At 38.1% G+C, this 15042-nt stretch overlaps 1 protein-coding gene across 1 annotated transcript in view; it reads right to left on the reverse strand.

Moving 5' to 3' along the window:
• Window positions 1-10828, reverse strand: part of BRDT (bromodomain testis associated) — a 58240-nt gene extending 47412 nt beyond the window's left edge. The window contains exons 1-10 of the mRNA XM_044673142.1: window positions 10631-10828; window positions 8629-8766; window positions 7423-7537; window positions 5223-5398; window positions 4500-4853; window positions 2410-2538; window positions 1577-1765; window positions 658-836; window positions 266-555; window positions 66-179 (exon numbers count right to left, since the gene is read on the reverse strand). Coding sequence (XP_044529077.1) covers window positions 66-179; window positions 266-555; window positions 658-836; window positions 1577-1765; window positions 2410-2538; window positions 4500-4853; window positions 5223-5398; window positions 7423-7537; window positions 8629-8766; window positions 10631-10819 — 1873 coding nt within the window. The 5' untranslated portion in view covers window positions 10820-10828. The remainder of the gene's footprint in view (window positions 1-65; window positions 180-265; window positions 556-657; window positions 837-1576; window positions 1766-2409; window positions 2539-4499; window positions 4854-5222; window positions 5399-7422; window positions 7538-8628; window positions 8767-10630) is intronic.
• Between the last annotated feature and the right edge of the window lie 4214 nt (window positions 10829-15042).

Raw genomic sequence — 15042 nt, forward strand, 5'->3', positions numbered from 1 at the left:
GGGGGAGAGATTAAACTACCAGTGGAATTAAGGAGCCGCACCAACACTTTAAAACAGTCACCTACATTTTGTTTGGCGTTTTCTAGAATTTAACCGGTTACTGACATCCAGTAACCGCTTTTCCAACTCCTGTTTTTTCTGTGAATGAAGCTCTTCTTTGGATTTCATTATTTTCTTAGCTGCATGATTTAGGACAAAAAGTGAGCATGACCACAACCAAAAGTAAATACCAGTTAGACTGCTGCTAATTTGCAGAGATACATACCATGAAATTTTCTGGGTCTCTTTCTCAGACAGGCCATGACATATTTTTCCAGTTCTCTCAGGGTTGATGCTTTCAGGGTTTCAAAGTCGATTTCTATCTCATCGGGATTAGAATTCCTTAAAGATGGTTCTCTTGACTCTATGATATGGACCACTCGCCCAAGCTTGTCTCCAGGGAGTTTGTTTATATCCAAGCTTAATTGTCTTTTCTCATCATAATTCATAGGCTTAGCGTTATCTTCGTCTTCAGATTTATATGTCAAGATTTGTTGCTTGGCCTTTTTTGGCTGACTGTAACAAATTTTACTTTGCTTAGTAAAGTTTATATAATGTGATATATACATGTATATAAAATAGACTATGTGAAGTAAAGTTAACTGCAAAAAATTTTACCTGTTTTTCAGCTTTTTCTTTAGTTTTATTTGCTTAAAATTTTTCCTCTGACTTTCATCTTTGTTGATAAATTTCTTTTTTTCTTTCCTCTTCTCTCTTTTAGATCTTTCATTCTTTTTCTTTAACTTATGGTAAGGCACTTGAGACAGAACTTGTAGTTGCTGATGAACAGCTTTGAGCTAATAAAGAGAAATATTTATGTAACATTTTAAATTAAACATTAAACCCACCCTTACCACTCTTCTACCTATGAGCCAATACACAGAAGTTAAGGGTTTAAAAAAAAATAAATTAAACATTAAAGATACCTATAAAAAAATGAAGGCGCTGCAAATTCAGAATATTATCTTAAACAAACTTAGACCCTCACATTCCCTTGAAGTCTTACACATTCAATTTTATTAATTTACTGTCCTAGGAGAAAGTATCTTCCTTCCCATTAAATATAAATCAATGGTCTCCAACCTTCAGGCATGAAATAAAAAGACAAACTAAAGAAACAAGAAATTTAATTTGAACTCATAATTCAGTTCCGGAAGTTGCCCAACAAACTAAAAAGAAGGTCCAAAATAAGCATGCATCAAGTCTACAATTTTAAGCAGAAAACAGGTTATAACTAGCAATTAACTAAGGAAATGTGTTTTCTAAAAGCTTGAAGTGACATTCATCCATGAAGCATTTCAGAACTATCTTGTAAACTCTTTAAAATCAGACTGCATCACTCAGTGTAGCTAGCAATATGGAAATTTCTCAATGTAAATAAAGAGTTTGGGGTTCAAATAAATATCAACCATTTAAAATGTCTTTGACTGTTTACCTAGACCTAGTGAAAACAATAGCCTGGTTAATTTAAGTGAAGAAAATACATTTAATAGTGCACAAATGACACAACTGATCCAGCCTAAACAAGGTGCCCTACCTGCTCCTGAAGCTTTGCCAGGTGCTGGACGCGTTCATCAGGTGATTCTTCAGAAGAGTTGTCTTCAGAGGAGGCATCACTGCTACTTTCTCTACAGTAGGCTTTTGTGATATCCTTTTTAATGTAACAGATGGGCATTCTTTCAATAGGTTCATCTGGGATCTTAGCAAACTGCATCTCGAAAACATCCTAAAATACCAAAAAACCAAATTGTCTTCTTTATCTTTAATGTAGATTTAATAGTACAATGATATCACTCCCAAGGAAAGACATTCTGTAGACATTGTCAATGGTTAAAATACAGCCGGCAGTGGATCTCCCTCCCATTATGTACCTCAATAGGTTAAATTTCTCCCCCCTCCCCCAGACTCCCAAATGATTGAATTCCTTTGTGTTCTCAACATGTTTCTTCTGAAGGGGTCTCCTGTTTAATGAAAGGAAGCTAGCACCCTATAGCAGCACTGACAAAGTATTGGCATGCATGCTGAGCTGGCACTGGGGGAGCTGCTCTGTTCCCCCTTTTCCCAGCATCCGAGGACATTTTTTGCATCCTCTGCTCTCTGGGGTAGTGGGGGGGGGGCTGGGCTGCAGAGGGGCTCAGAGGTAGCTTGAAGTTGCACTTTGGTCCTATGAACTTGAAAAACCTTCACCAGCGCTATCCTAGAACATCATATAGATCTCCACAAGGCCTGTGCTTCACCCTCAACCACATTTTGATGAACCCTTTATTGATAGGAACTTTATTCACAGGTTGCTTTAATCAGATGCAATACTTAAAATACTTTGGAAAAGATTATATTCTTAAAATGGGAAGATATGAAATACTGTCTTACCTGAAGGGTTCTTGCCATCGTCACAACCTCATGATCTGGAGGATTATACTTGTAGCAATTCATAAACATTAACCGGACATCTGCAGCAAATTCATGCGCATCCTTATATTCCTGGTTGTCCATTTTTTTCTATAAAAAATTAAGAATGTTTAAAGTAGACAGAATTCCAAAAGTATACTAGAAATAAAGATGTCTTCATTTGAGTATTTCATTGCAGTAATTCTTAAGTCAGTGTCCATATAACATGAATTTTACAATCTTAGTATACTGTTAAAAGAGTGGCAATAAAGATGGCTCAGGGGAAAGAGTTCTGCTGGGCCTGGAGTCAAGGAAAACCCGAGTTCTAATCCAGCCTCACTTGCTGGCTATATTATGTGATCCTGGGCAAGTCACTTAACCTCAGATTGCCTTAATCCCCTTGAGAAGGAAATGGCAAAATGACTCCAGTTTCTTTGCCAAGAAAACCCCAGAAACAGTACGGTCCATGAGGTCATAAACAGTTGGACATGAATGAACGATACTATTGGGCACACAGTTTCCCTTTCCTTTCCTCTAGAACTAATAGACAGCTCCATTTATTTAAAGTAAACCTGCTCTATGGGACAAACTCATCTGAGGCAGAATGCTAGGCAGAATGGGTGACAGACAGAATGAGGACTCAGATCACAGGTCAGATAACCCAAAGTCCTTTGCAGCTCTGCTCCCTATAATGTGTGTGTGTGTGTTGGGGAAAGGGGTAGGAGCAAGAGACAAGATTGTCTCAGCCCCCATATACCTGTGCCTACAAAAATTCAGCAATCTGTCCTGAACCTAAAAAAGACCAAGCAATCCAATAAGAACTGACAGTAAAAGACTTCTTCCAGGCAGAAGCCCACTAACAATAGGAATGGGAGCCTGCCAATAAGGATTCTCATTCTTCAGCTCTGTGAGCCTATCTCAGAGGTCAGTGTGGATACTCAGCTGAGTCAAGGCTGGACTAAGCAGGGTAGACTACTCCACCCAGAAGTATGGAAGGAGGCAGATTACAGCCCTAGAACAAAGCACCAAGTCAGGAATTAAATCTAGAGAGATGAGTAAATTAGAGACACACTAACAAATATATAAAAAAAAAATCACTGCAATCCTAGAAATGGCCACAAAGAAGAAAATTGCAAGCACAGATTAAAAGGAAAAATGATTTCCCTCAAGAACTACAAAAATATCTGGAAGAAGATAGAGAAACACATAAAAGGAAAAAATTGCAGACTTTATCTACGAAATGCAGTCTCTGAAAACTTCAATGGACCAGTGATTCCCAAAGTGGGCGCCACTGCCTCCTGGTAGGTGCTGCAGCAATCCAGAAGAGCAGTGATGGCCACAGGTGCATTCATCTTTCCTATTAATTGCTATTAAAATAAAAAAAAATAATTTCCAGGGGGCTAAGTAATATTTTTTCTGGAAAGGGGGCAATAGGCCAAAAAATTTTGGGAACCACTGGACTAAACCAACCTATGACTTCACGAGACTACAGAAAGAAGATTTTAAGATATCAAAAATAATTCACTTGAAATCAGGTTGAAGAGAGATCATTTAACAATTAAAATATTCTTGACACTGGATTTCAAGAAACCATAAACAAAAAAGAGAGTTGACACTAAGAAATCAGTGAGGATCACTTAATACACAAAAGTTTCTCCCAGAAATCAGATCTTAAGAGTGCAATATTCCAAAATGCCAAATAGATAAGTTTATAATCAAGAATAATTTATTTTCCCTGCAAAGTTGGACCTTTAACAAGTCCTAGAGTGAAATCTAATCACCCCTCTAACAGCAGTGACAGATGCAAACACAACATCCATTTCTGGACATGTCCCTTAGTGGACTAACTCTTTTGTCCAAGACTACTACTAAACCTTATTGCTACAGTTTCAATCTATCACACAACACTTTTTGATTTTGGAGGGAATACATGATGAACACAGCACACAAAAACAACAATGTCTGAGAATCTTTAAGCTACAACAAAATAGAAGTCAATATAAAATCTTAACTCAATGAACGAAAACTTGAGAAGACCATTAATTAGGTCCACAGCAGACAAAACTACTTACTTTAATTGTTCCGAGATCCATTGGACTTTTGACTACATCATAGTAGTTATGGAGTCCTAAAGCAGTAACATCAACCGGCTTGTAAAAAGGCCAAGCATACGCTAAATGTTTCTTTGCAAACATTTCTTTAAGAATCTCATTACAGTATTTTAACTGTTCAGTTAATTTAATACTTTTCACAACTTTATATTGTTGCTGAGAATCTGGTACAATATTCTTCACTACTTTTTCTTTTAAAAGTGGTATTTTAGCAGATTTGTGTTCAACTAGAGTTGGTGAAGATTCACTACTTGCTGTCACTATTGAAGTTGTAGGGGTTGTAGTATCTGCTTTCCTTTTCACACCCCTTTTAACCTAGAAGAAAATCCAGAATTTAAACATTACTCAGAGAGCTTGATTTTTCAGAACTTACATAAAATGTAAATTCTGGCATTTAAGATGAAAAAATAGACATGAATTCTAATATTAACACTTAAAGCACAAGCCAAAAAGTCTTACTTAAGAAATCAGACTTAAAAATGCTTTGCAAAAATATGAAAAACAGGAAAAGTTAATTCAAGCACAGAAGTCTCTTAAAAATTAAGATTTTTTTTAAGATGATTTTATTACCATCTCATTTTAAACTTTCTGCTTTACACAGTTAAATCATGATATGGCCCAATATCTGGGGGAAGGGGGAGAGAGAGAGTCGAGAACTTCTTTGAGTCAGGATTAAGGCCTTACTTGTGTGACAGCTTGTGTGGTACAGCTCAGTGGAGCTGCTTTGGCCATGTGTAATGGAGAAAGTGATGTCTGTGGACATACAGAAGATGGAATCATTTGCTGCTTAACTATCATTTCAGAGGCCTTGGGGGATGGTTTTTCTTTAATAGCAGAAACTCCTGAAGATGGCTGAGTACCTGAAAAAAAAGTTCACATATTTTACAAACAATTTTTTTAGAAATCCATTTTTATGCACATACATGCACACACAAATCTACTTGTCACACCTTCATTTGTATTTCAACAATTTATAGATCAACTGAAATCATTAAAAAGTAACTTCTCTGGTTTAAAACGCCTCTCCAGACTTCTCTGTTTTAAAGTAAATTGAATGGTAGACAAAAGGAGATGAATTAAAGAGAATAATCAAAACTTGGAAAATACTTTTTATTTAGACAGTAGCCTTCCCCATCCCAGAAATGATGGCCTAATGACCATCCAGCTCTTAGGCATAGTGACTGGCCCAAAGGAGGCACTTGATAAATACTGCTAGACTGATCCAAGTGCACATCTCCAGTAGGTGAGTTCTCAGAAGGAGAAAGGTTAAAGACATGAACTACTGTGTTGGAATTCCCATCCTTGAGAGCAGGAAAAGAGCAGAATAGTGACTGCTGTTTTGGAATGTTGGCCTAAAGCTACATTTTAACATATTTATCTTTTTCTTGCTCAAGATTCTTGCTACCTCAATCTCACAAGTGTGTGTATATGTGATGGCTAAGGATATGGAGAAAAACAATTGCAGTTTGACATATCTCCCTTTCTCCCTAGACTAGATTAATGCCAAGTCTATGAAGACTTGCATGTAAAAACCACAGGATTGATATTATTTCAACTGTATGCCATGACTGCCAATCACCAACAGCCATAGTTACCTACTGCCCTCATTGAAAATGGTTGCTGAAGTCATTACCACCCTTATTGCTAGGATTTTCATAGCTGGCTTGGAGGTTTGCCAAGCCTTTTTACATGTATTCTCATTTGACTTGTGTTAGAACGCAAGCTTATTCTTTGTGCTTGTACTTAGCACAGTGCCTTGAGACTTCAAGGCTTCTGGTGACAGACAGGACCAAAGGATTCTCTATGAATGCTGCTACCAGCTAAAATCCAGGGATTCATTACTTTCAGGTGATAGCTGTGATACTACAAGTCCTAAAAAAAGAAATCAAAGTTGGAACCAACACCACAAGTAGAAGACTGAAGTGACTTTGGTTGAGAAGGGGGTAGCTACTGTGATTGTTCGGGAACCATCCTGAGGGATCATGCAGGCCAGGACGGTCACCCCAGGGACCAGAATGACCTTCAATCAAGAGCACACAACAACCCCATTTGTTCTCTCACGAGACTGGCTGTTCTTGAAACTGCTTCTGGTGCTGGATGGTTAAGTATCAGGAGCAACACTGGTGTCATCCAACACCTTCTGCTACTTTCCTGATACTGAAAAAGGAATTGAGGCTATCAAAGCTATTTTATTTACAGTCTATTGAGAGAATTTCGTTACTAAGGACCCCCTCATTCCTACTGTACATATAGGTGACAGGATATTTGTTTTTTTTCTCTGAAATTTCAAAACATGCTTTTTGTGAAGAATTATCTCTGATAATGTCCAGAATAATTTCCCTCGTTGGCTATGAGGAACTAAGGTTATTTTCTATAAAGGTTCCACACAGTTCCTCCCCGTTGGTCAAAATTGAAACCCAGGGGGCAGCTGGGTAACTCAGTGGATTGAGAGCCAGGCCTAGAGATGGGAGGTCCTAGGTTCAAATCTGGCCTCAGACACTTCCCAGCTGTGTAACTCTGGGCAAGTCACTTAACCCCTATTGCCCACCCTTACCACTCTTCCACCTAGGAACCAATACACAGAAGTTAAGGGTTAAAAAAAAATTGAAACCCAAGTAGTACTTTGAGAGTAAAAAGTTAAATCAAGAATTTATCATATCCTTTCCTTTTAGCAGAATTAGACGAGTGTCTATTGCAAGAGAGACCATGCAACTTTAGGAAGTTGAGTAAAAGCCATGCATGATTATATTAATATGGGCTTTTGATATGTGAGCGCCTAACAAAAATTAACAAACCAGTACCCCTTAATTTTTAAACCAAAACACAATACAAATGTGGGAAAATCTTACAAAGTATTCAAATCAGACTATGTTTTGTTTTTTACCTTTTCTTTTTCTTTCCTTTCCGCCTATTACTTGTTCTTCTGAAGGCATCTGAGACATTTTTTGCATAAACAATTTCTCTAAGGCTTGTGCCATAAGAACAATGTCATCACCTGGCTATAAAATAATTTAAAATTTATGATGTTATTCAGATAATCCATGATTTAAAAAGCAAATCAGAAAAATTACAGTACCTCTCACATTACTTCTATTTGAATTTTGTAGATAACACTCTCCTACAGAAATAATGCATTATTGCTGTTATTATTGTATCAATTTTATCTCTAGAAAAGAAATGAGAACCCAGAAGAAGAGAAATCCAAGTGAGGCAGATGTGGGATGAAAGAGAAGGTATAGCCTTGGAAGTCATTGGAACAGACTTAAGAGCTGAAAGAGCCTGGAGATCAATTAGTCTAGCCCTTTATTTTAGATGATGAAGCTGAGGTGTCCAGGGTATCCCAGTCTAACAGTAACTGTAGAGCATGTGTGGAGAGTTGGAAGGATGCTCCCTTTCAGAGGTGGGGTGACCCACTCAGGTGCAGTCCGATTGTTCATTTTACAGATGAAGGGACTGAGGGACAGGGAAGATCATTTGAGCATTATCAGGTGGGATTTCAACCCAGGCTCTATAAAACAAGAGCAAGTGTTCTTTGGCTCTGCCACTCTACATCTCATAGAAATAGGAATTGGTGGGAACAAGGGGAAAATAACACATTCTAGAGATAGGGAAGAATCTGAGCAAAGATGGGGAGGCAGGAACGTCTGGGGCATTTTATTTTGTGGGAAGTTAAATTTTTGTTTTTGTAAACTGCCCTTCCTTGGACAGGTGTCTCCTAACAATGTTAAAATATGACGAAGCTGGAAAGGAAGCCAGAGATCGTGTAGTATAAGCCATGGCAGGGCAATGGCTCTTCCCCTCCCCCACGGCAGGAAGTTCTAAGTAACAAGGACCTTGGTTTGCTCCATGAACAGGGGAGGTGGTCATTGGTACCCTCATGTTAGTCTTTAAAAGCTCAAACATGGCAGAACAGCAGGAGACCATAGAAAATGTTAGCTGTTATTATTATTAGTCATAAACTGAAGAATGTGTATTCTTACTAAAATCATAAATTGCACATCTCCTTATAAGACATAACACAGTACAAACAACGTTTTTTAGGACTTGGCAGGCCATTTACTCATAGCAAAGATTAAGATGAATAACATGCCTTGTTATATAAATAACAATTGGTGAACATTGTTTTCAGGTCTTCTACACATTCTGATGATTTCACATAGTATTTATGTTCCAAGCGCTTTTTAATTGTACTCAAATCCATTGGCTTCTTAATGATGCTATAATAGTCCTGTGGGGTTTAAGTGAGAAGAATGTAAATTCTAACAAGAACAGTTTCCATAATTATTTGTGCACAAATGAAATAAGTAAACATTTAACTTTCATTCTACTTAATTTGTTTTATTGTAAAGATGGGATCTGAAAACCAAATAACCTTGTAATAACAGATCCAGAGTCTGTCACAGGAACAAACTTATACATAGAAAGGGGTTCAGTTATATAATAAAAACAGAAATTTAAAAAGAAACAGAATTGCATAACTAACCTTATTCCAAAGCTGGCAGATTTGTGACAAATTTGGTACTATACTAAATATAACAGAAATTAGACTATTCTATTCAAGAAGGGAATATAATTGCAATGTATATTTATTAACAAAAGACAACAATATGCACCAAAATTTCTAAAAGAACCGATTTCATTCAGGTAGAAAGAAGTTAGATGCAAGAATGGGGGGGGCGCAAAACTTCAACACACTATGTCATAAATCTTTCATGTCTAACTTACCTAAATACCATAATTACTAATTGGGCAAGAGAACCTCTGCTTTTTCCTCCTAGTAGTGTTCAAACTGGCCAGGTTAAAGGAGTGTGAAAATAATTAAACAGCATAGTTATGGAATATCATAGACGTTAAAATCAGAGAAATTTATTGACTGACCATGCAGAAAAGCAAGGCTGAAGGGTCCAGACACCAAAGCCAATTCAAAAAAGGTCCCTGGAAATCTGAGAGGTGAGAACTGACCCAAGACTTCTCAGACCTCTGATTTCAGGACTGATTAAAGAGGTTTCTTAGGAATAAAATGACTATAACAGCACTTTGGTGATAACTACAATCTAAAGGCTGGGGGGAAAAAAAGGAGCTACAGGCTTCAAAAAAGAAAAGAGGGGTTTTTGGGGGGAGAGGGATAGTAATCTTTGACAAGTTTCCTAAGGCACCATATTCTTATTACATCTGTGGGCTCGACCTCAGATTTCATCAACATAGTGTGTGAAGGGGACCCCCTCCCAGGATCATGCATTTGGGTCTGATCTGTGTCTCTGTGCTCTGAGAGCCACATACTCTGTGAGTGTCCCAGTGAGGTCACGGGGCAGTGACGTAGGCACCTGAACAGGAAATGATTGGGAAATTGATCTGGGAATAAAAGGGAAGGAATAAAAGGGGAGGTTCCAGGAAGTAGGCTATCTCTATTCTCTCAGGAACATGGCAAAAGGAAGGTGGCCGAGGGAGCCATATGGTGAGCACCTACCTAGCTAGTTAGAATAGGTTTCTTTTCTGTCTGCCTTCTCCTGTTTAAGTAAATATTAATAAATTCTATATAAATTAAGGACCAGAATTTAATTTAGTTATTATAATAGGGAACTCTCTAGTGTGAAAGTTGCTTCATGAAGCCAAGCTGATGGCAAACTGGCCTCTAAGTCAAAGCTGATCAGAGGAGAGGTTCAGCAAGTTACCTCTGGCAATAAACAGAATCAGAATTTGAATCCAGGTCTCCCTAACAGACAGTGGCCCTCTATGCACTATACTAGATTATCTCCTCTAATATAGTATTACTTTAATCACTTCTCTTAGGGAAAAGTGTTTATGACCTGAATTCTAGAAATTCAAAGCTGTATAGTTAGAATGTAGCAGGCAAAACCAAAATGATGGCTTAAAAACACAATCTCAGGTTAGGGAGAGCCTGCAATGTGTGTTGCTCGCACCAAGTTTACAGTTAACATTATTAACTCATGAACATCCCTGAGTAACATCGCCAGCCTATGGACTAGTAAGAGTCTAGCTCTGATGCCCTGGAAATGCAGATGTCATCCACCTCCTTTCCCTGCACTGATCCTGGCAGCACCACAGGCAGGGCCCCCGCACTCCTCACTCACCGGGAGCTTGAGCTTGGCAGCATCCACAGGCTGCTGGAAGGGCCAGGAGAAGCTGTGCCTCCACAGCGCCTTCAGGACCACCTTCTGCAGGTACTGCAGCTGATTCGTGAGACGGCCATTCTTTTTGGCATTTATGTACTCTGGTGGAGGGGGATTGACAATAGCCATTTGTCGACTTGACAGAGACATTTTGATCAGCTCTTTCCTGATGAGGTGTTGTCTTCCCTACACATATATCCTGGGAAGGGAAAACATAAGATGGGTTGAGACTAAATTGAGATTCCTCAGATTAAAAAGTGGGCAAGAGATGACCACATCGAGCTGAGACCCCAGACTCAGGACACCATACTGGTCACCCTCCTCACTCCCTCCAACTCTGGGATTCTGATGAATTCCCATTTTTGGAATACAGAAGTCCATCAACAGTCCAGGGACTCTACTGCTCTTTAGAAACTTGCACCCCACCCTCAACAAATGGGTCTTCTGTACTAGAAAGGAAGCTCTTGCAAGGCAAAGACTTTCTACCTTCCTCTACTTGCATCTCCAGGGCTTTTGGCACATAGGAAGCCACTTAATAATGTTCCATTCATTCAAAGACCACATCACCTTTATATAGATACCTTTTTTCCTATAAAGCCACTGAAAGTTTGTTCATTGTGTAGTCCTTGGTTTCAGAGTTTCAGTATTGTAAGTTTTCACAATATTTCCATCTGCTTTCCTAAAAACATTTGCAGAGTTCATGTGTTTGGAAGAATCCCTACTAGAAAAAGAAAGACAGACTCAGACAAGTGCTAGTTTTTAAATGTATTCCAGATGGATGTGAGTGTAATCAAAAGGTTATCTTTTGAACAATATCAAATCAGGTAAAAATTAAGAATTAGAAAAAAAGATTTTAATGCTTTAACATTCCATGCCAGATTTATATCCTTCATGTGCTATTCTAAAGCCCAGCCAATTTAACTTTCTTCCTATTTCTCATATAAATATGCCACCCAGACATACTGCTGCCTTTTTAAAAAATAAAAAATATTCTTCAATGAACAAAAAACTATCCCTTCCCCAACCTCCTTTGAAAAACACACAAAAAAATATTGTGACAAATATGGATGATCAAGTAAACTCCTACAATTGGTCACATTAAAAAAAAAGTCTCATTTCCCCAACAAGCTTGTCCCCAGATTCCTTCAACTCTAAACTTTTTTAATAGTCTTGAATTTATTTTGTATTACTATTATATATGATCTCTTCCAACAGTATGTAAGCTTCCACAAGGGTGGTAATTATTCCCTAGAGCCAAACACAGTGCCTGGCACATTCTAGACACGTAATAAAGAGTTCTGCATGTTCCTTACTCTTCTATTTGTATTCCCAGTGCTTTGCACATAAAACACTCCAGTGTTTTTATTCAGTCAGTCAAGTGCCTAAAATTCAGTGCTTGAGTTTTTCAGTTTATTTAATGAAATAAAAAGTTACAGGAACATTAGAAAATTACTTCTAGGGTAAATTAGAAATCCTCCTTTTCTGAGTTTTCATGTCCTTATTGACTTCTGCAACTCAACACTACCAACTCTTCCCTTCCCCCCGGTCTCTTCTCTTCCCAGTGTTGGATGTCCTCTACAACTGTATCCTGGACTTCTTTCCCTTTCTACATTTTCTTGCTAACCATAAGATTAGCTTTCAGGGGTTCAATTATCTTTTCTATACAGCAGATTCCCTCAAACCCTTTATTTACAACCTTATCCTGTCTTCCAAAGTTCATGTTTCCATTGCCAACTGGCCATGGGCATTTGAAATTCAACTTGTACAAAACAGTCAGAGTTGATAAACATTTATTTATTAAGCATCTCTGATGTTCCAGGTACAATGATAAGTGCTGGGAATATGAAAAAGGAGGCCCAAAACAGTCTCTGTCATCAAGGAACTCATAATGTAATGTCTAAACCAGTGGTTTCCAAACTTTTTTGGCCTATCGCCCCCTTTCCAGAAAAAAATATTACTTAGTCCCCTGGAAATTAATTTTTTTTTAAATTTTAATAGCAATTAATAGGAAAGATAAATGCACCTGTGGCCATCACCCTCCCCCCCATTGCTGCAGAACCCACCAGGGGGCAGTAGCTCCCACTTTGGGAATCACTGGTCTAAACAGACATATTAGACCCTCCTCCACACTTCCCTATTTCTTCCTTTCCTTTTCCTTTCCCATTCCCACAGCTCTCACTCTCTTGGTTTGTGACACCTTTCTCCTGGTCCTCTTCCTCTTTTATTTGTCTGACCATTCTCCCTTTCTGTCTTCTTTGATGGGGCTTCAATCATATTGCTAAGCTTAGAAATCCCCTGAAGTGCTGTCCTGAAGCCTCTCCTCTTCTCCTTCAATACTTTTTCACTCAATGAGCCCACCAAGGAGGGGAAGCACCGAATGTCTGCTAAACTGTTCCTGCTATTGGAATAACATAGCACTCAATATTACAAGATGTCAGCAACAAGAATAGCCCAAATATTCCCTCCAGATGTGTGCAGAGCCCAGCCTTAATACTGTCTAAAGTCAGGAAGTAAGTTGTGGAAGAATAAGCAAACAGAAAAAGAATCCCACCATAGAAAGTTATAATGGTGTCAAGAATGCTCAAGCCACGAACCCAGAAAAAAATGACTCTAAAACATCTACAACAGGTCCTCAAAGAAAAAATTTGGGCACAAATTCAAATAGGATCCCTGGAAGAGATAAAGCAAAGAGTTTTAAAAAAGTTTGCAAATGTGATGAAAGAACTAAAGAAAAAAAATGGAGAAGAAATGAGAGATCTGGAAAAAAAAAAGTGGAAAGGGAATGATTAATAGCTTGGCATGAAAGGTACTTTCTAAAAATCAGAATAGTCCAAATAAAAGCTAATAACTCCATAAGACAAGAAGACACTTAAAAAGACAATGCAAGGTATCTCATAGCAAAAATAACTCATCTGGAAAAGAAACTGAAGAGAAAAAAATTAAGAACCATTAAACTACCTGAAAGCCATGACTGAAAAAAAAATGAAGCTAGATTTCATAATTCAAGAAATCTTAAAAGAACACTGCCTAGATGATCTCTTAGAACCAAAGAGCAAAATGGAAATAGAATCCACCAGTTACCTCCTGAAAGAAACTCTAAAATGAAAACTTGCAGGAAAATCCAGAAACTTTTGAGTCAAATACAAAATTGTGAAGCCAGAAAGAAAGAATTCAAATATTGAAGAGCCACAGTCAGGATCACACATAATTTAACTGCCACCACTATGAAGAAGTGGAGAACTTGGAATATAACATTCCAAAAGACAAAGGATAGATAGGCTTATAAATAAAAATAATTTGTCCACTAAAACTGAAGATAATCTTACATGGGAAATAAAAGGACTTTTAAGCATTATTGATGGAAAGATCAGATTTTCCTTAGAAATCATTACATTCAAAAAGAGCAGTTAAGGGAAACAAAAGAAAGTAAATATGAAGAAACAATAAAAAAAGCACTGAAATAAAATTGCCCTGGTTTAGCATTTCTATATTCTAAATAGGGAAACAATACACATGAACTCTCAGAACCCTAGTATCAGGGATCACAAAAGGCATTTAATCAGAAAGGCCTGATGGCAGTTACATTTTGAAAGACTTCATGGAAAGAGAATATAAAAGTTTGGGATTGAGGGAAGAAAGGTTAGGAAAAATTATCTCACCTAATTAGGGAGAATACATAGGCCTGTATAGTCCATAAACATTGATCAAACATCTACTACTCTGGGCCAGAAGTGCTGGGGATAGAAAATGAGGCAGAAGACAGTCCCTATATCTCAAGAAGCTCACAATCTAATAGGGGAAACACAAATAGGTACAAAGAAGTAGTCCAGGAGTCAGAATCTTAAGTTGAAGCCATGATCCAAGCTGCAGTCTCCAGTGAAGTTCCCTTGAAGACTATCTCTAGGAGACACTCTCCACTAGGCTCAACTTCACAAGACTGTCCTCAGCCCAAGGATTTTGTGGCTTTTATGGTGGTTTCCAGTCCTTGCCCCTTTTTCACAGGGGCCAGTTTCCAAATGGTCCAGCACTGCCCAGAGGCAGTGTCTGTGGGACTGACTTCTCACCTCTAAAGGTGTTAACTCTCCTAGGATTCACTCATTTCTGTGTGTGAACTCTTAAAAGAATTCAAAAGTTTCTGGTTGTTTGGGTTGGAAAAAAGAGTGTAGCTTTCCAAGTATCTTACTGCCTTCTCACCTAGCTCAAGCTTGTGTTGATTCAATCAAAAGGCAGACAAAGGCGAATTAATCCTGTCTTCACAATCTAGAGAGGTACTAAAGTGTGGTGTACTAGTGAGGTGCTTAAGTTATTGGTTATTTTTAAACCCTTAACTTCTGTGTATTGGCTCCTTGGTGGAAGAGTGGTAAGGGTGGGCA

The sequence above is a fragment of the Gracilinanus agilis genome, chromosome 4 (genome assembly GCF_016433145.1).
Source record: "Gracilinanus agilis isolate LMUSP501 chromosome 4, AgileGrace, whole genome shotgun sequence".
NCBI classification, from domain to species: Eukaryota; Metazoa; Chordata; class Mammalia; order Didelphimorphia; family Didelphidae; genus Gracilinanus; species Gracilinanus agilis.